This window comes from Melanerpes formicivorus, unplaced genomic scaffold, assembly GCF_026170545.1.
Source record: "Melanerpes formicivorus ecotype bairdi unplaced genomic scaffold, bMelFor1.0.p_v2 SCAF_34, whole genome shotgun sequence".
Taxonomy (NCBI): Eukaryota; Metazoa; Chordata; class Aves; order Piciformes; family Picidae; genus Melanerpes; species Melanerpes formicivorus.
The window spans coordinates 100908-122305 of NW_027142386.1; the positions used below are offsets into that span (position 1 = coordinate 100908).

At 63.0% G+C, this 21398-nt stretch overlaps 1 protein-coding gene across 1 annotated transcript; it reads left to right on the forward strand.

The window, feature by feature from the left end:
* Positions 1-2679: 2679 nt before the first annotated feature.
* HCN2 (hyperpolarization activated cyclic nucleotide gated potassium and sodium channel 2) lies at positions 2680-19786 on the forward strand. The gene is made up of 8 exons (XM_068156201.1): positions 2680-3213; positions 9388-9811; positions 14000-14161; positions 15766-15984; positions 16179-16325; positions 17351-17591; positions 18464-18628; positions 18747-19786. Exons 1-8 carry the CDS (start codon positions 2732-2734, stop codon positions 19694-19696), a joined length of 2790 nt encoding a protein of 929 aa, XP_068012302.1. The 5' UTR covers positions 2680-2731; the 3' UTR covers positions 19697-19786.
* Positions 19787-21398: the final 1612 nt, after the last annotated feature.

Genomic DNA, 21398 nt, shown 5'->3' on the forward strand with positions numbered 1-21398 from the left:
CAGATCTGCTGGCCCCCTGGGGGTGGTCCAGGCCCAGCTCATGCCACTCCTGCTTCTGCTGCCTGCCTGGCCCCGGGGCTGGCCAGGCAGCGTGGCTCTGCAGCACGTAAGTAGGTTATGCAAGCCTTTTGCAGCCTGCTGGAAGGAAAAAAATCAATGCATGGCTTCATTTCCTTGATGAGGATTATGGGGCCTGGCCTGACCTGGCTCCCAGGCCTCCCCCCTCCTCTCTCTCCAAGCACAAAGCACTGCTTGTGCCTTTTGTTAGGCAGAGCTGGCACCGGGGTGAGGGCAGGGGAAAGAGCCCCCAGGAGCTAAGGGAGGGATGGAGCAGCTTCTGCTGCTCCCTGCTGGGCCTGCTCCCCAGCAGCAGCTGCTGGGGTGGAGAGCTGGGTGCTGCCACCTCGGGGAGCTCTGTGCCACAGGGTCTAGCCCAGGGAGAGTGGGGGGGTGGGGTGCACAGGCACTGCAGGGCCCCTGCTTTGTGTCCTTGGCTGCTGCCACATCAAGCTCTACATAGGGACAGAGGGAGCAGCACTGTGCCACAGGGCTTTGGTCTGTCCCTGGGAGAGCAGGGATGGGATGCTCTGGGCACTGCTTTGTGTCCTATGCCCTAGCTGAGGCTTAGCTGCTGCCACATCAAGCTCTGCACAGGGACAGAAGGAGCAGGGCTGTGCCACAGGGCCTTGGTGTAGCCCAGGGAGAGCAGGGATGGGATGCTCTGGGTACTGCTTTGTGTCCTCTGCCCTGGCTGACCCTTGGCTGCTGCCACATCAAGCTCTGCATAGGAACAGAAGGAACAGGACTGTGCCACATTGGTCTAGCCCAGGGAGAGCATGGATGGGATGCTCTGGGCACTGCTTCCTCTCCTCTACCCTGGCTGAGCCTTGGCTGCTGCCACATCAAGCTCTGTATAGGGACAGAGGGAGCAGCACTGTGCCACAGGGCCTTGGTCTGTCCCTGGGAGAGCATGGATGGGATGCTCTGGGCACTGCTTCCTCTCCTCTGCCCTGGCAGAGCCTTGGCTGCTGCCACATCAAGCTCTGCACAGGGACAGAGGGAGCAGGACTGTGCCACAGGGCCTTGTTCCATGCCAGGAAGCGTGTGGATGGGTGCTCTGGGCACTGCCAGGACCCTGCTTGGTCTCTGCCTCCTGAGGCCTCAGGGTGAGCTCTGAGCTGCTGCCTTGCTGGGCAGGGCACATCTGCTGGGGGGGGGGGTCCCAGCCTTCTGCTGAGGTTAAGCCACAGCCTCAGCTTCTTTGGGGCTCCCTGGGGGGCTTGGGGCCAGCACTGTGCTCAGGGTGGTTTGGAGAAATGGGCAGTGGCTGGCAGCCATGCCAGGCTAAGGGGTGACCTGAGAATGAGCCTGCTGGCAGCTGGGGGGTGGGTTTTAGGCTGCCCTGCCATCTGGGGCCCGGGGGAGGGGCTGCAGCACTGCCTGTTCTCCACCCCGGGCATGGAGCAGGGCTGGCTCTGGCCAAGGCCAGCCTGGGACGCTGGGCATGGGCAGCATCCAGCTGTCCTGCACTGTGGGCAGCAGGTGGTGCCACTCACCATGGCCACGGTGCCTGTGTGGCACCATGACCCCGGACAAGCCTTGCCCTGCCCTGAGCCGGCAGACTGGGGCTGTGCCAGCTGCCATGCCCGTGCCATGCCTGTGCCCAGCAGGAGGATCATGCCCCTGGGGTGGAGGGCAGCAGGTACTGGTTCCACTGACCCCTTCCTGGCCTCTGAAGCACTGGGCATGGCTGTGTCTGGTGCGGGTGCCCAGCTGGTGTCCAGCTGCAGCTTCTGCCTCAAGCCATTTCTGGAGCACACAGCAGCTGCCCTGTCCTGGGGGGGTTCAGTCCCTGAGGGTTTAGATTGGAGGTGAGGAAAACAACTTCTTTGCTGCAAGGCTGATCAGGGCTTGGCACAGGCTGCCCAGGGAGGTGGTGGAGTCCCCATGCCTGGAGATGTTCAAGAGAAGTGTGGCCATGGCACTTGGGGCCAGGGTTTAAGGGCCACGGTGGGGTTGTGTTGATGTTGGACTTGAGCTTAGAGACCTTTGCCAAACGACACAGTTCCATGATTCCATGAGCATGGGCAGCACCTGGAGCATTCCCCCCCCAGCAGGGGGGCTGGGCCGGGGGCTGTTGGGCTCCGGAGCCCCATGGGAGGAATCACAGAATCTCAGGTTGGAAGGGACCTCAGAGATCCTCTGGTCCAACCTTTCTTAGCAAAGCTGGGTCTAAGCAAGCTGCCCCAGCCCCTGTCCAGCTGAATCTCTAACGTGTTCAACCCTGGGGACTCCACCTCGTCCGCGGGGAGATGATTCCAGTGGCTGCTTCTGCTTGCTGGGCAAAATTCTCTTTCTTCTAACCGGGATCTTCCCCGGGGAGCCCGCGCCGTTACCCCTTGGCTACTCCCGGTGCAGAGGACCCCTCCCAGCCTCCCTGCAGCCAGCCCTGAGATTCCGGCACACGGCGAGCGGCGGCCGCACCGGCCCCGCGCCGAGGGCTGCGCTGCCGGGGGCTGGTAGCCGGTGTGCGGTGCCGGTGGCCGGCAGCACGTGTCGGTGTCCGGTACCGGGCTGGACCGGCGGAGGGAGCTGCGGAGACGCGCGGTTCCCGGCCCGTCCCCGCCGCCCGCCCCCAGCCCATCCCCGCCGCCCGCCCCCGGCCCGCCCCCGCCTCGGCGGCCCGCGACACTCGGCCGCCGGTGGCTTCGGCGGCGGCAGCGGCGGCAGGATGCGGGCGGGCCGCGGTGCGGCGGCCGGGGAGGCGGCGGCCGAGGAAGAAGCGGCCGAAGGGGCCAAGCGCGGCGGAGCGGCGGCGGCGGCGGCAGCGGCTGCGGCGGGGCGAGTGCGGAGCCGCGGCGGGAAGGGGTCCCCGAATGGCGAGTGCCGGCGCGGGGAGCCGCCGCGTAGCCCCGGCCCGGAGCCGCCCCGGGAGCCCAAGGTCTCCTTCTCCTGCGGCGGTGGCGGCGGCGGCGGCGGCTCCGCATCCCCCGGCGGGGCCAAGGCGGCCGAGGAGGGCGCGGGCGAGGATGCGGGAGAGGAGGCCCGCGGCAGCCAGGCCAGCTTCATGCAGCGGCAGTTCGGGGCCATGCTCCAGCCCGGCGTTAATAAGTTCTCGCTGCGGATGTTCGGCTCGCAGAAGGCGGTGGAACGGGAACAGGAGAGAGTCAAGTCGGCGGGAGCCTGGATCATCCATCCCTACAGCGACTTCAGGTGCGGCCCGGCCGGACGGGGGGCGAGCGGGACCCCGCGGGGGCGAGCACCGGTCCCGGAGCATCCCGAGAGGATGAGCACCGGGCCGGGCCGGAGCATCAAACGGGGACCGGCACCGAGCCGGGCCGGAGCATCCACACCCGGTGACCGCGGGCGGGAATGGGGGATGAAAGACAGAGCGGAGCCCAGGGCTGGCCCCGGCGGCGGCGAATGGAGAGGCCGAGCCGTGCCGAGCCGTGCCCTGGGAGAGGGCACCTTGAGCTGTGCTGGAGGTGGCAGCGCGGATGCTGCTGCGTGCAGGGAGGGGCCGCGGCCGGGCATCCCCTTCCCCGGGACCAGCCGGCGATCCCAGGGTGCCAGGAGCCCTGTGCTCTGCCACCGGGGGGGCCGGGCAGGGGCATCTCTTCGTCCTTCCCGGGGCCTCCAGCGGCTCGGTCAAGGAGGGCCCCTCTGGAGCCCCACCGAGCTTTGGCTTCCCCCAAACCGCCCCGGGGGAGGCTGTCCCCCTCCCCTGGCAGGGCCGGGATCTGGCCCGGGGGACACGCTGCTCTCCCCACTGTCAAGCAGTGCTTTGCAAAGGCTCCCCTCTCCCCCTGGAGGCTTCATCCTGTCCCTTAGGTTCAGGGACCCTGAGGAGGGAGCACCGGAGCCCCCAGGGCCCCCAGGGCCCAGCCTCTGTGGCTTCCAGCCGAGGAATGGGGAACCTGGGAGAAAGGCTCTGCAGCCCTCTCCCCTTGCAGCCCCTGGATGAGCTCAGAGGTGCCAAAGGCTTCCCAGGGCACGTGGAAGCTGCTGGGGTGGGGACATGGCTCACCTGGCTGGGGCAGGTAGCATGGCACCTGGTGGGGTCGGGTGGCCAAGGCCCTGCTGGCATCGCTGGTGACACAGCCACTGGGGGCCCTGGTCCAGTGACCTCAGAGGGGCCTTTGGCTGAGGGGGGTGAAGGGCTCCAAGTCGTTCTGGTGTGGTCTGGGGAGGCTTGAGGGAGGGTTTGCTGGAATGGGAGATGCCAGATCCTGGGAGATGTTCATTGCTGGCACTGATGGGTGCCCACTAATGCCAGGGTCCCCACAGCAGGAGGAGGTGGCCATGGGTGGTGTGCTCTGCTCTGGCTGGGCAGGCTGAGAGCAGCACCTGCCCCTCTTGCTCCCACCCTCGTGCACTGCTCCTGGGGTGATCCAGCATCTTCCAGAGGAGCAACTGGAGGCCTTCAACCTGCTCTCAGGGCTTCCCTTCTGCGCAGGGCTTCCATGCCCTTGTGGCAGACGTTCCCATTGGGAACCCGCTGTGGGTACCCATTGGAGCCCTCTCTTTGTCCTGCTGCCTGGGGACCAGGTTCTGCTGCAGAACCAGGCTGAGGGCAGGCTGCACCACATGGCCATTGCCAGTCCCAGGGTGGAGGGAGCTCAGCTGTCCCTGTCATGACAGAGCAGGCCGGGGGGGACTCTGCCCCTCTGCGCTGCTCCACGTCCCACTCAGCAGCTGTGAGCTGCTGGGAAAGGCTGGGAGTGGGGTGAGGGCCTGGCTCCAGTGTCCCCCCATCCCTGAGCCATCTGGGCTGGATGGCAAAGCTGTGGTATTGCCAGGAGCAGGTTCTCCCTGTGGGGAGCCCACGGTGGGACCGAGGCCTTGGTGGGGTCTTCCCTGGCGCAGGGCAGCACTGCTCCCGGGGCTGGCGCTGGGGGTGACCTTGGGGAGTCACCCTGGCCGGCCAGCCCCACGCTGTTGGCTCCATCCCTCCCGGAGTCGCTTACCAAGTCTTGAAACCCTCTGGGGGAAGAGCCTCTGCCTGTGTTTTGCTGCTGTGAGTGGCGTAGGAGAGTTCCCTGCCCAGCGGGGAGGAGCTGCGGGCAGAGCTTCGGCATCGGCTGCTCCACCAACGTGCACACGAACAGGACCAGCTCCGGGCAGGGCTTGAGAGCCCCAGCAGGAGCCTGCTCTGTCCGTGCACGCTGAGGACATGTGTCCACCCGTTCCACCTCGTCCTGCCTTAAAATAAACCACACAATCCAACGCTGATCTCCTAATGCTGATGGAGCCTGAGCCTCGCAACCCCCCTTTTGCCCATCTGAAGATGCAATCACTGCCCATCTGCATGTCTGACATCACTTGGTAATCAGCAGCCTTTGGAGAGCCTGGCTCCTCGTGGACACACAGCACTGCCATCATTCATGCCAAACCCAGGGGCAGACCTGCTCCCAGGAATGAAAGTTACTGTTTCCATTGCAATACTGAATGGGGAGGAAGCAGCTGGGGTGGCTGGGCTGAGATTCCCAAGCTGCACATCTGGGAGCAGAGACCTTGTGGTTTGTGCTCTGAGGTAGATGGTGTCAGGCAGAGCCACCTCTGTGGAGGGTGTTGTGCTCTGCTCTCTTCTCTGTGGCTTCTTAATTCCTGGGGGAAGGGGGGACCCACCAAGCAGCCTTGCCTGCCTTGTTATTTCTGAGGGGTGCTTCTGCAGCTCCAGGAATGGGGTTGGGAGCTGGGGGCCCACATCCAGCCCTCATTTCACAGTGATCTGGGGCATGTTGCTGGTCTGACTCCCATCTCTTTACACCCACGGAGCCAGGCAGGGACATATATAGGGCCAGGGAGCAATGTGAGGCCTTGAGGGGCAGAGATGTAGGGTGCCAGGAATGAGGAGGTGGCCGGTGGCACTCCCAGAGGCAAGGGTGTGCTCCAGCTCCATGGCTGAGCCCTTCCTCTGCTGGCTGGTGAGAGGCTTGTGTAAGGGAGGAGGATCCATCCCCAGCGCTTCACTGGATGCATCAGGAATGCAGAGAGCTGCATGCAGGCAGTGATTCAGTGGTGCTGCCGGTGCCCATCTCCCCGTGAGCATCCTGAGGCCTCCTGCTGTGGCTGTGCCAGCATCCACTTCCTCCAGCAGGGCACTCCCAGCTTCCACAAGGCATGGGGCAAGGGCTGAGCTGCTGCTGCCCTGCAGTGAATTTCTGTTGCAAGAGCTGCTCCAGCACCTGAACTGGGCTGAAGCTGCATCCAGTGCACACGCCCCTGGTGCTGCTACTGGGCCAGAGCCATCCCCTTTGGGGCTTAAAAAGGGGTTTGGAGCTGTGCTGCTGCCTGGTGCTGGAGCCACCATTGGGGCTTCTGAGTGAAGGGTCTGGGCCTGCTGTGGCTCCCAAGGTGCACACTGGGGCTGGTCCCAGTGTGACTGGTGCCCCTGGGGAGGGTGTTGAGGAGCTCCTCTGCCCCTTTGCAGCATCAGTGTCGGGCATTTGAACCTGGAGGAGCTGCAAGCCACCACTTGACCACCGAGGAAGAAAGGCTGCAACCAGCGAGGGGAGTTGTAAAGTTTTGGGTCCCTTAGCAGATTTTGTGAAGCCTCTTTTCCATCCCCCATCCCCTCCCCTCCCATCTCCAGGGACCCCTGGGGTAAACTGCTTTTCCAGGGGAGAGCAGCAGCAGTCATTCATCACAAGTGGCTGTGCTGGGACAGAGTGTTGGGCACCACACCCTGCTGCTAGCTCAGCTCGGGCAAACTTTTCCTGTTGCCTTCTTAACCCACTTCTGAGTGACCTGGTTTTTAGAACTGAGAGTATGTGGTGCAAGTTTCTGAGGTGCTGATCCCACCCCCATCCCACCCTGATCCTGTGCTGGTCCCACACCGACCCCCACACCAGCTGGATTGTCCCTAGCAGCTCCTCCAGAGCTCTGTGCGTTGGTGAGGGAGCTGAGTGGGGACAGCCCTGATGTCCTGTGCCCTGGACAGCTTGGGGGGGAGGGAGGGGAGGTTTCTTCTGGCCACCTCCCAGGCAATACCTGCAGGTGGATGAGGAGGCCCTGCTGGTGCTGGCATTGTCCTGCACCGCTCCAGCCTCGGGGTCTCTGTTGGGGTTTTGGAGGTGCTGGGGAGGTGGCAGCTCTGAGGTGGCAGCTCTGAGGAGGGGTATGCTCCTAGGTCCAGGGGGAAGGAGCATGGGGGGAGGTCCCTGAGACTTGGCATGGCCCCAGCTCGGGTCCCTGCCCAGGAGCTGGAGGGTAGCACTGCTGTGCCACGCTCTGGGCATCTGATGGAGCAGGGAGGCAGCAGCCAGCCCCAGCTCGAGCTCGCAGAGGCTTTCGGCATCCTCCGTCACCATCGCTGTCATTCAACTGGGTCAGAAGCTAGGGAGGGGGTGCCAAGGAGCCTAATTAATTTGTTTCCAGATATTTTTAGTAGCCTGGGTTGAATCTTTTCTCTCCTGTGCACATGCTGCCCTCCGAGGAAGAAAGCGTTGGCTTCGCACCCGGGTCCCCGAAGAGAGAGCGCAGAGTCGGTCCTGGGTGTGCTGGGGGTGGGGGGGGTTGGGGGATCAGGAGCAGTTTATCTTCCTCAGCAGGCCGAATTCAGCCCTGCCTCAGCCAGATTGCAAAGGGATTTGAGCCAGGGCAGAGTCGTGCCCAGCTGGCACGGTTATTTAATCTTTGTTCTGCTCAGCAGCCTCCTGAGGAGAATGCCCCCACAGGACTCGCGCGGTGCAGCAGGGTCGGGAGAGCTGCTGAGGCGGGGGGCGGAGGGGGAGGGTGGTTTGCAGGGCAGGTCCTGCCCAGTGCTGGCACCGTGGGCTGCCCCAGCCCCTGCAGTGGCTCTGCTGATGCTGGCACGGCTGGGGAAGGTCGTGCCAGCAGCTGCAGCCTGAGGCTCCGTCTGGGTCCACCCCGGGGAGGTCGCAGGGTGCTGGAGCTGCTCGGTGGCGGTGGCCAGAGCTTGCTCCCCGGGTGTGAGGAGAGCACAGCCTGGCTGGCAGCTGAGGAGGGTACCCTGGAGACTGCCCTGGGTGTGAAGTCATCGTTGTGCAGCAGTGACATCACTCACGGTTGCCAGGGCAACGTCTCACGTGGGGAAGGTGTCATTGGAGAAAGGTCAGGAGCTGGGATGCTCAGCTCCTTCTGGTCCTGCGCTGACAGGGAGGGGGGATGGATCTGGCCCCTATCTTCTTCCTGCATGGAGGGGGGTCTCCCATTCATCCCCCTGGCTCCTGGCAGTGTGGCCAGGGCCCAGCAGGGCCAGAGCAGCTCCCAGGGGCTCCTGCCCGGGGTGGGAAGTGTGGCAGGATGGGCTGAGGCTAGCCACACGGGCAAGGGTCCTGAGGGTGGCACCGAGGAGCATCCTCCCCTCCTGCTTCCCCCCAGGCCAGTGCTGGGGTGGGGGGCAAGAGGGGAGCAGGAGGCTGGGATGCCCTCTGCATGATCCTGCTGGGATGGGGCTGCTGTGACCTTGCAGATGCTCAGAAAGGTCATTGGTGGCCCAGGAGATGGGGACAAGGAGAAAGGAGAGCAGGATGGGGGTGAAGCAGGGAAGGATGGTGGCCGGGAGGAGCCCTGCAGCCCTGGCAGAGGCAGAGGCAGAGGCAAAGGCAAAGGCAGAAGCAGAGGCAGAAGGGGCTGCTCACCCCCTCTGCTGTCTGACCAGGCTGCAGCGACGCCAGCTCCAGCTGCAGCCCTACGTGCTCTGCGGTGCCGGCAGCTGCGATGGTTCCTTCCCCGCGGCCACGCTGCTGGGCGCCCATCACACTCTGCACCCCCTGAAACTGGGACCACAGCACGGGCCAGGGGGCTGCCAGGGCGGGCCGGCCCTGTCCCTTCCCAGCGATCCTGTCCCCGGACCTCAGATTCCTCCTCAGGGAGTGGGGAGGGGTGGGGGCTGCTCCCAGGGCTCTCCTGTCCTGTCTCCACCTGTGACCTTGATTGTGGAGGGTGTGATGGCCCTGCTGTGGCCAGCAGGCTGGGGACAAGGGTGGTCCCCAGCCCATGGGCTACCCCCGGGGTGGCTCAGTGTGTGGGAATCTCCTCACTGATGTCTGTGGCATCGTTCTCTTCTCACCCCCAGACCTGGCTGGGTTTGGGTGCTCCAGGCAGACACCTGGCCAAGAAATGCACAGGAGGTGCAGGTGGCACACCCCCCACAGCCTCATCCTGCATGCCCCTGCCCCATTTATTCAGCTCCACCTCGACCAGGGACTGTGCTGGCCTGTGGGATCAGCCCCAGGGGCAGTTTTGAGGGGTGGAGAAGCAAGATGTGGTTCCTTGAGGGAGGAGCAAGGTGTCTGAGGCTGAGGTGGCTACACAAGAGGCGTCAGTCCCTTAGGGCCGGGCAGAGCGGCCAGGTCCCCTCGGCGCAGAGGGTGGCGGCAGGGCACCGGCGATACCCTGTCCCATCCTCTGGCTTCCCAGGTTTTACTGGGACTTCACAATGCTGCTCTTCATGGTGGGCAACCTCATCATCATCCCCGTGGGCATCACCTTCTTCAAGGAGGAGACCACAGCTCCCTGGATCGTGTTCAACGTGGTCTCCGACACCTTCTTCCTGATGGACCTGGTGCTGAACTTCCGGACGGGGATCGTCATCGAGGACAACACGGAGATCATCCTGGACCCCGAGAAGATCAAGAAGAAGTACCTCAAGACCTGGTTTGTGGTGGACTTTGTCTCCTCCATCCCCGTGGACTACGTCTTCCTCATCGTGGAGAAGGGCATCGACTCGGAGGTCTACAAGACCGCTCGCGCCCTGCGCATCGTCCGCTTCACCAAGATCCTCAGCCTGCTGCGGCTGCTCCGCCTCTCCCGCCTCATCCGCTACATCCACCAGTGGGAGGAGGTGAGGACCCCCTGGGACCCCCCGGCCTGAGGGGAGCGGGAGCCAGGCAGGGCCCCCGTGAGGGTTGGAGGGGCTGCAGGGGCTGGGGGGGGCGGGGAGGGGAAGGGAGGGGGCTGCCCAAGGAGCTGGGGGGGTGTGTGGTGGGTTGAAATTAAACACCCCCCAAAGTAGTCTGGAGAATTGCTCCTCCCCACCCCCCAAAGTGAAGTTGCTCAGAGCAGCTCAGTTTGGGGTGGGAGGGAATGAAGCTGTTTGGGGTGGGAGGGAATGAAGCTGTTTGGGATGGAAGAGAATGAAGCTGTTTGGGATGGGAGGGAATGAAGCTGTTTGGGATGGGATTGAATGAAGCTGTTTGGGATGGGACTAAATGAAGCTGTTTGGGATGGGAGGGAATTAACTGGGATGGAATTGAATGGAGCTGTTTGGGATGGGATCGAATGAAGCTGTTTGGGATGGATGGGAGGGAATTAACTGGGATGGAATTGAATGAAGCTGTTTGGGATGGAAGTGAACAAAGCTGTTTGGGATGGAATTGAATGAAGCTGTTTGGGATGGGACTGAATGAACCTGTTTGGGATGGAAGGGAATTAACTGGGATGGAATGGAATGAAGCTGTTCGGGATGGGAGGAATGAAGCTGTTTGGGATGGAATTGAATTAAGCTGTTTGGGATGGAAGTGAATGAAGCTGTTTGGGATGGGAGGGAATTAACTGGGATGGAATTGAATGAAGCTGTTTGGGATGGGAGGGAATTAACTGGGATGGAATTGAATGAAGCTGTTTAGAATGGAATTGAATGAAGCTGTTTGGGATGGGAGGGAATTAACTGGGATGGAATTGAATGAAGCTGTTTGGGATGGGAGGGAATTAACTGGGATGGAATTGAATGAAGCTGTTTAGAATGGAATTGAATGAAGCTGTTTGGGATGGGAGGGAATTAACTGGGATGGAAGTGAATGAAGCTGTTTGGGATGGAAGTGAACAAAGCTGTTTGGGATGGAATTGAATGAAGCTGTTTGGGATGGGAGCAAATGAAGCTCTTTACAATTCACCAGCAGACTACAATCTGGAGGTCTGAAATGCAGTGAGTAGGTACAACACATACAAGAGATGTACAGTGTACACAGAGAGATTCACAATTTATACACAACACAGAAACTCCTCGGATTCCCCCCTGGATGGATCCAGGGAGCACCTTCCCCTCCTCCCCCACTCCCTCCCTCCTTCCCTGTTACCTCACACAGTAGTCAAAACAGAGCTACCCCTGGCAAGGCCACAGGAGAGAGAGGGAGAGAGAGAAGTTGCAGGCAGAAGTGACAGAGGAAGAAGAGAGAGAGAGAGAACTGTTTATGCCTCTCCTCTCTATTCCCAGCAGGAATCCAACGAATTCTGTAGCACTTAGCATTCTTTTCCTTTCACATCCAATGGGAATTTATTTTACTTTCAGTCTTTGCAGTCAGGATCTAGGCTAAAGTTCCTCCTTCAAACTGGAGCAGTGTGTTGGATTTGGTCTGTGGGGCCAGTGGATGGTTCTGTGTGTGTGTGGATGTGTGTGGGGGTTGTGGGGGGTGTTCATGGGGGGTGTGTGCACCTGTCTGTGTGACATGGGGTTTGCACAGCCAGTCCCAGTGCCATGGGGTTTGCACAGCCAGTCCCAGTGCCATGGGGTCTGCACAGCCAGCCTCAGTGCCATGGGGTTTGCACAGCCAGTCCCAGTGCCATGGGGTCTGCACAGCCATCCCCAGTGCCATGGGGTCTGCACAGCCATCCCCAGTGCCATGGGGTTTGCACAGCCATCCCCAGTGCCATGGGATTTGCACAGCCAGTCCCAGTGCCATGGGGTCTGCACAGTCAGCCCCAGTGCCATGGGGTCTGCACAGCCAGTCTCAGTGTCACGGGGTTTGCACAGTCAGCCCCAGTGCCATGGGGTCTGCACAGCCAGCCCCAGTGCCATGGGGTTTGCACAGTCAGCCCCAGTGCCATGGGGTTTGCACAGCCAGTCCCAGTGCCATGGGGTTTGCACAGCCAGCCCCAGTGCCATGGGGTTTGCACAGCCAGTCCCAGTGCCATGGGGTTTGCACAGCCAGTCCCAGTGCCATGGGGTCTGCACAGCCAGCCCCAGTGCCATGGGGTTTGCACAGCCAGCCCCAGTGCCATGGGGTTTGCACAGCCAGTCCCAGTGCCATGGGGTCTGCACAGCCAGCCCCAGTGCCATGGGGTCTGCACAGCCAGCCCCAGTGCCATGGTATGGCACCATCTACAGCTGGACATCTCCACCTGCTCAGCTCAATGCTTTGTGCCTCCAGACCCTTCTGCTTGCTCTGCCAAGACCTTGGAGAGGGCTGCAGGAGCCCTTTGCCGGCGCAGGGGGAGCTCAGGGTGCCCGGTGCAGGAGGCAGGGTGCTGCCTGGGCTCGGTGCAGCCAGGGCCGTGTGTGGGCTGGGAGGGGACGTGCCACCCTGCTGTGCTTGGCTTTGCTGCGTGGTTCTGGTGCGTGGGCAGGTCCCTGGCGGCAGCTCTGCTGGCCAGGGCATGTGTGGCTCTTGGCCAGGTGTCTGGTAGGGACTTGCAGAGCAGCCTGGGGATGGTGACATTGGCCCTAGTGGCTGTGGGGACAGCACTGGACCTTGCCGTGCCTCTGCCACGCAAAAGCAAAGGGCAGCTCTGTGAGCTGGGGTGGGTTCAGGGTGCTCATGCCTGGCAGCCCCCCAGCTGTTTACCCTGGGTCTGACTCTGACCTGGCCTGACCCCCTGGGAGATCCCCAGGCCCTGGCTGCAGGGGGCTGGCAGGACGGAGTGTGGCTGTCCTGGCTGGTGCCTGGCAGAGCCTCAAGAACCTCTCTACATCGCTGGCATCTGCCCCTGGCTCCTGGGCTGGGGGGAGAAGCTGCAGCTCCACTGCCCACACCCCTGTACTCTTCTCCCTCTCCTTCCTCAGGGGCTGGAGCCTCCTGCGAAGCCCCAAACCAACCTCTGCCCCTCTCACCCTTCCCCCTGCCAGCCAGGACTCCTCTCCGCACCCTTTTCACTTTCAGCTGGGACTTATCAGGGAGAGCCCCGGGGAGGAGTTAAGCCCCGGGACGAGTTAAAGCTGTGCAGATTATCCTGGTAATCGCATCCGCTTACAGGGGGCGGGGGGAGCACAGCCGAGCGCTGATCCCGCCCGGACCTCGCCTGCTGCCGGCGGCTCGGCGGTCAGGGCAGGCAGACCCTACGGGAGCGCCTTGGGCGGTCGGGGGGTACCAGCTCCCTAGTTTTGGTCCTGCCAGCTTTGGTGATGGCTAGGAGAGGGGAAGGGCCATGCCCAAGGCCAGCAGGGATGGGGTTGAGGCTGCTTCTGCCCTCGCCTCGGGCTGCCTCTTCCGTAGCCCTTCAGGCTGCACCTGGGCACCGGCTCGGCCTCGTCCTGCCTGCACTGTGTGCCCTGCCTGGGCCCAGGGAGGTCGTGCCCTCGCCATGCCCTCGCCATGCCCATGCTCTTGCCCTGCTTTTGCCATGCCTCAGCTGTGAGCTGCTGTAGGGCTCCAGCCTTGGCTCTGCAGGTGGGGAGGGAAGATTGGGAGCTTCACTTTCTTTTCCCACCCCTCCCCTGAATTCATCTTTTCTGCACCTTAAAAACGTTAAAGGCCAAGGAGTGAATCCTCAGCCTGTGGCTTAGCTGCAACCAGGAGGACTTGTCCCTGCCCCTGGGTTTGTCCATGTGGGTGCCAAGGCTGGACTGGGACAGGGATGTGGCCAGAGGTGTGGGGGTAGGGTGAAAACCTCTGCCCTCATGTGGGCTGTGGGGTGGCACAGGGAGTAGCAGAGGTGCTAAGAGTGCCGGCAGCTGCTTCAGAGGGCAGGTCCACCAGCCCTCACCCTGATGTGGGCACCTCAGACCCTCTTTCCCAAAAGCTGCCCCATGGCTGGTGCCAGCCTCGCTGCCCCAGGGGCTGCCCAGGGCGTTTGCCTCTCCCTGAGCATCCGCCCAGCGCTGCCTTATCCCGCTCAGAGCCCGCAGCCATTAGTGCTTCCCGGGGCGGCAGCCCGGCGGCCTCCCGAGGGCTATAAATAGGCAGGAGGGCTGGGGCTGGGCCGGCTGCCAGTGCCTCTTGTGGCCGCGGCGGCGGGGGGCAGTGCCCCGAGCAAGTCCGGGCACGGGAGGATGGTTCCTGCGCTCACCCTCTGCCCCCAACCGCTCCACCTGCAGATTTTCCACATGACTTACGACCTGGCCAGCGCCGTGATGAGGATCATCAACCTCATTGGCATGATGCTGCTGCTGTGCCACTGGGATGGCTGCCTCCAGTTCCTGGTGCCCATGCTGCAGGACTTCCCCCAGAACTGCTGGGTCTCCATCAACGGCATGGTGGTGAGTGCCAACCCCCTGTGCTCCCTGCCTGCTGCCCTGCTTGGCCTCTCTCCACCCACCCCAGGGATCACAGAATCACAGAACTGTCAGGGCTGGAAGGGACCTCAAGGCTCAGCCAGTCCCAACCCCCCTGCCATGGGCAGGGACACCTCACACCACAGCAGGTTGCTCACAGCCACATCCAGCCTGGCCTTCAAAACCTCCAGGCATGAGGCTTCCACCACCTCCCTGGGCAACCTGTGCCAGGCTCTCACCACCCTCATGGGGAAAACCTTCTTCCTGACATCCAATCTCAATCTCCCCATTTCTAGTTTTGTTCCATTCCCCCCAGTCCTATCACTCCCTGACACCCTCAAAAGTCCCTCCCCAGCTTTCTTGGAGCCCCCTTCAGATCCTGGAAGGCCACAAGAAGGTCTCCTCAGAGCCTTCTCTTCTCCAGGCTGAACAGCCCCAACTCCCTCAGTCTGTCCTCCCAGGAGAGCAGCTCCAGCCCTCTGCTTGTCCTCGTGGCCCTTCTCTGGACACCTTCCAGCACATCCAGATCCATCCCTGTGCCAGCTTGGTGCTGCAGACAGCCTCCCTGGCGAGGTCCTGCTGGACCCCGGGGACAGGGCATCGATCCCGGCAGGCGGAAGCTGCTGACGCGGCTCCTCCGCTGCGGCTCCTCCGCCCTGTCCCCTGCCGCCTGCTCCTGCTCATTAGCAGCAAAGCTGTGATTAATAAATAATGGACCACGTTTCTAATTGCTCCCTCTCAGCCCCGCATCCTACTCCAAATGGCTCTTCCTCCCTCCATCCTTCTCATCCCTTTCTGCCTATGTTTCCATCTCTGCTCCGTTGCCTTCCCCACCCCCCCTGCCCGGCTTCCTCCCTTTGCCCTTCTCCTTGTCCTGTGCTCCTCCTCCCCAAGGACACCCAGGGCTTTGTGTGGGGCTGCCTGTCCCTGCCTGCAGCTGGCCTCTGTCCCAGCCATGGCTGGGGGCTCCTGAGTGTGAGTGCTGCAAGCAGCCAGCTTGAAGGGCAACCAAACTGGTGAAGGGTCTGGAGAAGAGGGCTGGTGAGGAGCAGCTGAGGGAAAGGGGAGTGTTCAGTATGGAGAAGAGGAAGCTGAGGGGGAGACCTCATCGCTCTCTAGAGCTCCCTGAAAGGGAGGCTTGAGCCAGGTAGGGGTTGGGCTCTTCTCAGGAGGATTAGGTGATGGAAAGCACTTGAAGCCATGGTTTAGTTGTCAGGAGGTGTTAGGTATTAGGTTATAGGTTGGACTTGATGATCTCTGGGGTCTTTTCCAAGCTGGTTAATGCTATGAAAGAGAGAGAATGGCCTGAAATTGTGCCAGGGGAGGGTTAGGCTGGAGAGGAGGAACAATTTCTTAGCTGCCAGAGTGGTCAGGGATCAGAACAGGCTGCCCAGGGAGGTGGTGGAGTCCTCCTCCACCCCTGGAGGTGTTGAAGAAAGGTGTGGACATGGCAGCTGGGGGCCACGGTTTGGTGGCCATGGTGCGCACACACAGAGACAGACAGACACAGGACAGACAGACACAGGACAGAGAGACAGAGGTGCATGCAGCCATGCAGCAGGCAGGGCTGAGCGCTGCTGTCTCTGCAGAACGACTCCTGGAGCGAGCTCTACTCCTTCGCCCTCTTCAAGTCCATGAGCCACATGCTCTGCATCGGCTACGGGAAGCAGGCCCCCGAGAGCATGACGGACATCTGGCTGACCATGCTCAGCATGATCGTGGGGGCCACCTGCTACGCCATGTTCATCGGCCACGCCACCGCCCTCATCCAGTCGCTGGACTCCTCCCGGCGCCAGTACCAGGAGAAGGTAGGACGGGGGTGGGCCGGAAGGGCTCTGTGGTCCCTGTTCTACCCCCAGCCGCCCCCTCCTGAAGCTGCCGCACTGCCTGCAGGTGGTGCAGCAGAACCCACAAGTCAGGAGGGGCCTGGGACCCACCCCGTGGAGTGGGAAGGTGGTGGTGGTGGGGTCCAGCTGGGTGCTGACCTGGTCTCTCCCCACAGTACAAGCAGGTGGAGCAGTACATGTCCTTCCACAAGCTGCCCGCTGACTTCCGCCAGAAGATCCATGACTACTACGAGCACCGCTACCAGGGCAAGATGTTCGATGAGGACAGCATCCTGGGGGAGCTCAACGAGCCCCTCCGTGAGGTAGGAGCCCCAGGGGCTGGGGAACTGCCTGGGGGATGCTGAGGTTGAGGATGGGACCCCACCCCTGCCCACCGAGGGGCTGCGAGTCCCAGCAGTTCCAGCCCCCTCCGGCTTCCCCTCGCCACATGCTACAGAGTGGGGCAAGTGCCAGGAGTGGGCACAGAGCCCCTGCTCCCCCCTGTTCCCCCTCACCCCCCAACCCACCATGGGGGCACAATGGGGGCCAGGCTGAGCCCCTCTAGCTGCATCACCTCCAACCAAAGTGTGGCTCCATATCTCCTGCTCCCTGTGACAAAGCCCCCACTGCCCCCCCATCCTCCTCCAACCAAAGTGTGGCTCCATCTCTCCTGCTCCCTGTGACAAAGCCCCCACTGCCCCCAGCCTCCTCCAACCAAAGTGTGGCTCCATCTCTCCTGCTCCATGTGGCAAAGCCCCCACTGCCCCCAGCCTCCTCCAACCAAAGTGTGGCTCCATCTCTCCTGCTCCCTGTGACAAAGCCCCCACTGCCCCCAGCCTCCTCCAACCAAAGTGTGGCTCCATCTCTCCTGCTCCCTGTGACAAAGCCCCCACTGCCCCCCCAGCCTCTTCCAACCAAAGTGTGGCTCCATCTCTCCTGCTCCCTGTGACAAAGCCCCCACTGCCCCCAGCCTCTTCCAACCAAAGTGTGGCTCCATCTCTCCTGCTCCATGTGGCAAAGCCCCCACTGCCCCCAGCCTCTTCCAACCAAAGTGTGGCTCCATCTCTCCTGCTCCCTGCAGCAAAGCCTCCACTGCCCCCCCAGCCTCCTCCAACCAAAGTGTGGCTCCATCTCTCCTGCTCCCAGCAGCGAAGCCCCCACTGCCCCCCCAGCCTCCCCATCAAAGCCACTGCTGCATCATCCCCGTGACCAGCTCCAGCAGTGCATCTGCTTGGGATTGAGCAGCTCTTGCTCTGGCTTTGCAGCTCCAAGCGTGTGTGTGTGTGTGTGCTGGGGGAGCGTGGGCTGACAGGTTGAGAGCCCCATCCTCACCTCCTGGTCCCTGCAGGAAATCGTGAACTTCAACTGCCGCAAGCTGGTGGCCTCCATGCCGCTGTTTGCCAACGCCGACCCCAACTTCGTCACCGCCATGCTCACCAAGCTCAAGTTCGAGGTGTTCCAGCCGGGTGACTACATCATCCGGGAGGGCACCATCGGCAAGAAGATGTACTTCATCCAGCACGGGGTGGTCAGCATCCTCACCAAGGGCAACAAGGAGATGAAACTCTCCGACGGCTCCTACTTCGGAGGTGAGCTGGCGCCGCAGGCTTAGCTTGCAGACGAGGAGCAGCTTCTCTGCTGCGCCGTTCAGGGCGGATGTCAGGAAGAAGCAGAGCAGAGGGCTGGAGCTGCTCTCCTGTGAGGACAGGCTGAGGGAGTTGAGGGCTGCTCAGTCTGGAGAAGAGAAGGCTCCAAGGAGACCTTCTTGTGGCCTTCCAGTAGCTGAAGGGGGCTCCAAGAAAGCTGGGGAGGGACTTGTGAGGGTGTCAGGGAGGGATAGGACTGGGGGGGGTGGAGCAAAACTAGAAGTGGGGAGATTCAGATTGGATGTCAGGAAGAAGTTGTTCCCCAGGAGGGTGGTGAGAGACTGGCACAGGTTGCCCAGGGAGGTGGTGGAAGTCTCATCCCTGGAAGCTTTTAAGGCCAGGCTGGATGTGGCTGTGAGCAATCTGCTGTAGTGTGAGGTGTCCCTGCCCATGGCAGGGGGGTTGGAACTGGCTGAGCCTTGAGGCCCCTTCCAGCCCTGACAGCTCTGTGATTCTAAGAATGGTCAGGGATCGGAACAGGCTGCCCAGGGAGGTGGTGGAGTCCCCACCCATCCCTGGAGGTGTTCAAGAAAGGTATGGACATAGCAGCTGGGGGTCATGGTTTGATGGCCATGGTGCACACATACACAGACAGACACAGGACACACAGAGGTGCATGCAGCAGGCAGGGCTGAGCATTGCTGTCACTGCAGAACGACTCCTGGAGCCAGGGCTGGAGTCTGCGTCTGCCAGAGGCACCTGGGCCGCCTGTGCTGTGCCAGGGCACCCACTGTGTGGTGGTTCTCCCCTGCCCCAGTTGCCAGCCCTCGCTGGTGCTGGGTTTGACCTTGGCACTGGTGGGTTCCCCCCCCCAGAAATCTGCCTGCTGACCCGGGGCCGGCGCACAGCCAGCGTGCGGGCAGACACCTACTGCCGCCTCTACTCCCTCTCGGTGGACAACTTCAACGAGGTGCTGGAGGAGTACCCCATGATGAGAAGAGCCTTTGAGACCGTGGCCATCGACCGCCTCGACCGCATCGGTAGGGCACGGGGAGGGGGCTGGTGGGAGGGCTGAGGGGGGTCTGGCCCTCCCCATGGAGGGTGGGAGCCCCGGCGCGGAGTCTGACTGTGCTCTCCGTCCCGCCCCTCTCCCTGCAGGGAAGAAGAACTCCATCCTGCTCCACAAAGTGCAGCACGACCTCAACTCGGGCGTCTTCAACAACCAGGAGAACGAAATCATCCAGGAGATCGTCAAGTACGACCGGGAGATGGTGCAGCAGGCGGAGCTGCAGCAGCACACGGCCGTGTACAGCCCGGTGCAGCCCCAGGTCACCTCTGCCATCGCCACCCTCCAGCAAGCCGTGGCCATGAGCTTCTGCCCGCAGATGGCCAGCCCGCTGGTGGGCTCCATGGCCCTGGGCTCGCCCCGCATGATGCGCCGCTTGCAGTACGCCCAGGCCGTGCCCAGCCCCTTCGCCGTCTCCCCGGTCCTGCTGCAGCAGAGCCCCCCGCAGCAGCCGCAGCCCCCCGTGCCCCACGCCAACCCCTCGCCCTCGCAGGACCCGGGGCAGCCTGCCGCCCTGTCTGCCTCCACCAGCGCCTTCACCGCGGCCAGTCCGCCGACCCAAAGCCCCCTGGCCGGCCGGACGTTCGCCTACGGAGCCAGCCCGGGGCAGCTGGGCTCGCAGCTCTCCCTCAGCCAGCAGCAGACCCCCGGCTCCCCCCAGCGCCTGGCAGCCCACAAGAGCACGCAGGCGCTGCACACCAGCAGCCTCAGCCAGGATTCGAGGCCCCTGTCCGCCTCGCAGCCCTCTCTGCCGCACGGGCTGGCGGCCGGCAGCACCCAGAGCCCCCCGGCCTCGGCCCGCGAGTCCTCCACCTCCATCGCTGGGGGCCCAGCTGCTGCCTCCCCGGGCCCCGGCCCCCCGGCCGGGCTGCGGGTCCAGGCGCCCCCGCGAGGGGCTGCAGCCCACCCGACGGCGGGGGGGGGCTCGGTGCACACGGGGCCGTCCACCCTGCCGCAGGACTCGGCGGCGGCACGCAAGGATTCGGCGGCCAGCACGCCCGACACGGACCCGGCCAAGTCCAGGCTGTCTTCCAACTTGTGACCTCCGCCCCGGGGACGAGCTCACCGGAGGGGGCTGCGGCACTGAGCCCCGCCTCGCCCCTGTGCCCACCCTGCACCGTCCTGACAAGGAACACCGGGGGAGGGCCGTGGCCGCCCCGCTGGCCGCCAGCCCCATCCGGCTTCCCCTCGCCGCACGCTACAGAGTGGGGCAACTGCCGGGAGTGGGCACGGAGCCCCTTCTCCCCTCCGCTCCCCCTCGCCCCCCAACCCACCGTGGGGACAGGACGGGGGCCGGGCTGAGCCCCTCCGGCTGCGTCGCCTCCAACCAAAGTGTGGCTCCATCTCTCCTGCTCCCTGCGGCGAAGCCCCCCCTGCCCCCCCAGCCTCCCCATCGAAGCCACCGCTGCATCGTCCCCGTGACCAACGCTGTATATGGTATCTATGACCCGAGTCCCCACCCACGCGTGTGCCGTGCGTCCGCAGGACACCCCCCGGGGCTTTAAGCCGGGCTGGGCAGCCCCCGGCGCCCATCCCTGCCTCCCCTCCCACAGCCCCAGGCAAGGGGTGACGTCCAGGACTGGAGGTAAGTTGGGGGAGGAGGGGTGGTGGGTCTGAGGAACGGTCACCCCTGAAGCTTGTGAGCACCCCACACCCACACTGCCCCCCCCCCCCCCCAAACCTGGCCCTGGGGCTGCGGGTGGTTAAAGGTGGCCCTGAGTAGTCAGCAGTGGGGCAGAGGCAGACGCTGGAGCCGAGTCCTCCCCCTGGGGCGGTCAGGGGAAGGCACAGGGGCGTGTGTGGGTACCTGTGAGTGTCAGTGTGAGTGTGCATGAGTGTGTGTGAGTGTGAGACGTGCACTCCTGCCTCTGCCTCGCACTCCAGAGCCTCCCACGTTGAATGTAAGCAGTGACTGCGGAGCAGGGGGCCCCACGCCAGCCCCGGGCCAGGGCCCCGCTCCAGGCGTCCACCTCTCCATCCAGCCCATCCTGTGCAATAAACGTCAGCAACTGACAGAGCTACGCACGACTTCGTCTCCGCTTCTTCGCCACTTTCCCTCCCTGCCGTGGCTCCGGCTGCTCCCCTCCCCCCTCCCCTCCCCTCTCCTCGCCCAGCCCTGGGAGCCTGCCACCGGGCACAGCCCCAGGCTGGGCTGCTGGAAGCAGCTTTGTTCCTTCCAAGAGCTGCTTCCCTGCCAGAAAAAAATGACAAGGTGGAAAAAAATCTCCTCCCAGCACCTTTCCCCTGGCTGGCAGCACCGTGTCCCTGCTCCAAGCACGGCCGAGGAGCAGGCTGCAAACCTGAGCCAGCTCAGGGAGAGCTGGGCCAAAGATGCAGCTCCAGCTGTGAGATCTCCAACCTCAGCTGCTGCAGGAGCAGCCACAGTCACACAGCCATGGGACAAGAGAGCTGGAAGCTCAGAGGCTCCTGGCTGGGAAGGCAATGGTCAGGCAGCTTGGGTCAGGCCCCGTGCGAGCCCTGCTCCTGCCGCTCCCACTGCAGCAGCACTGCCCAGGCTGTGCTGCAGGAGAGTTTTGTCTCTGTTTCTGCTACAAAAGCATTTCCAGGACATTGGTGAAGCACTGGAAGGGACAGCCAAGGGAAGTGGTGGAGGCACTGTCCCTGGAGGTGTGCAGAAGGAGTAGATGTGGCACTGGGGGACAGGGCCCAGTGGTCCTGGAAGCGTTGGGCAGCAGGTTGCACTTGGTGACCTTAAGAGGTCTTTTCCAACCTTCAGTGACTCT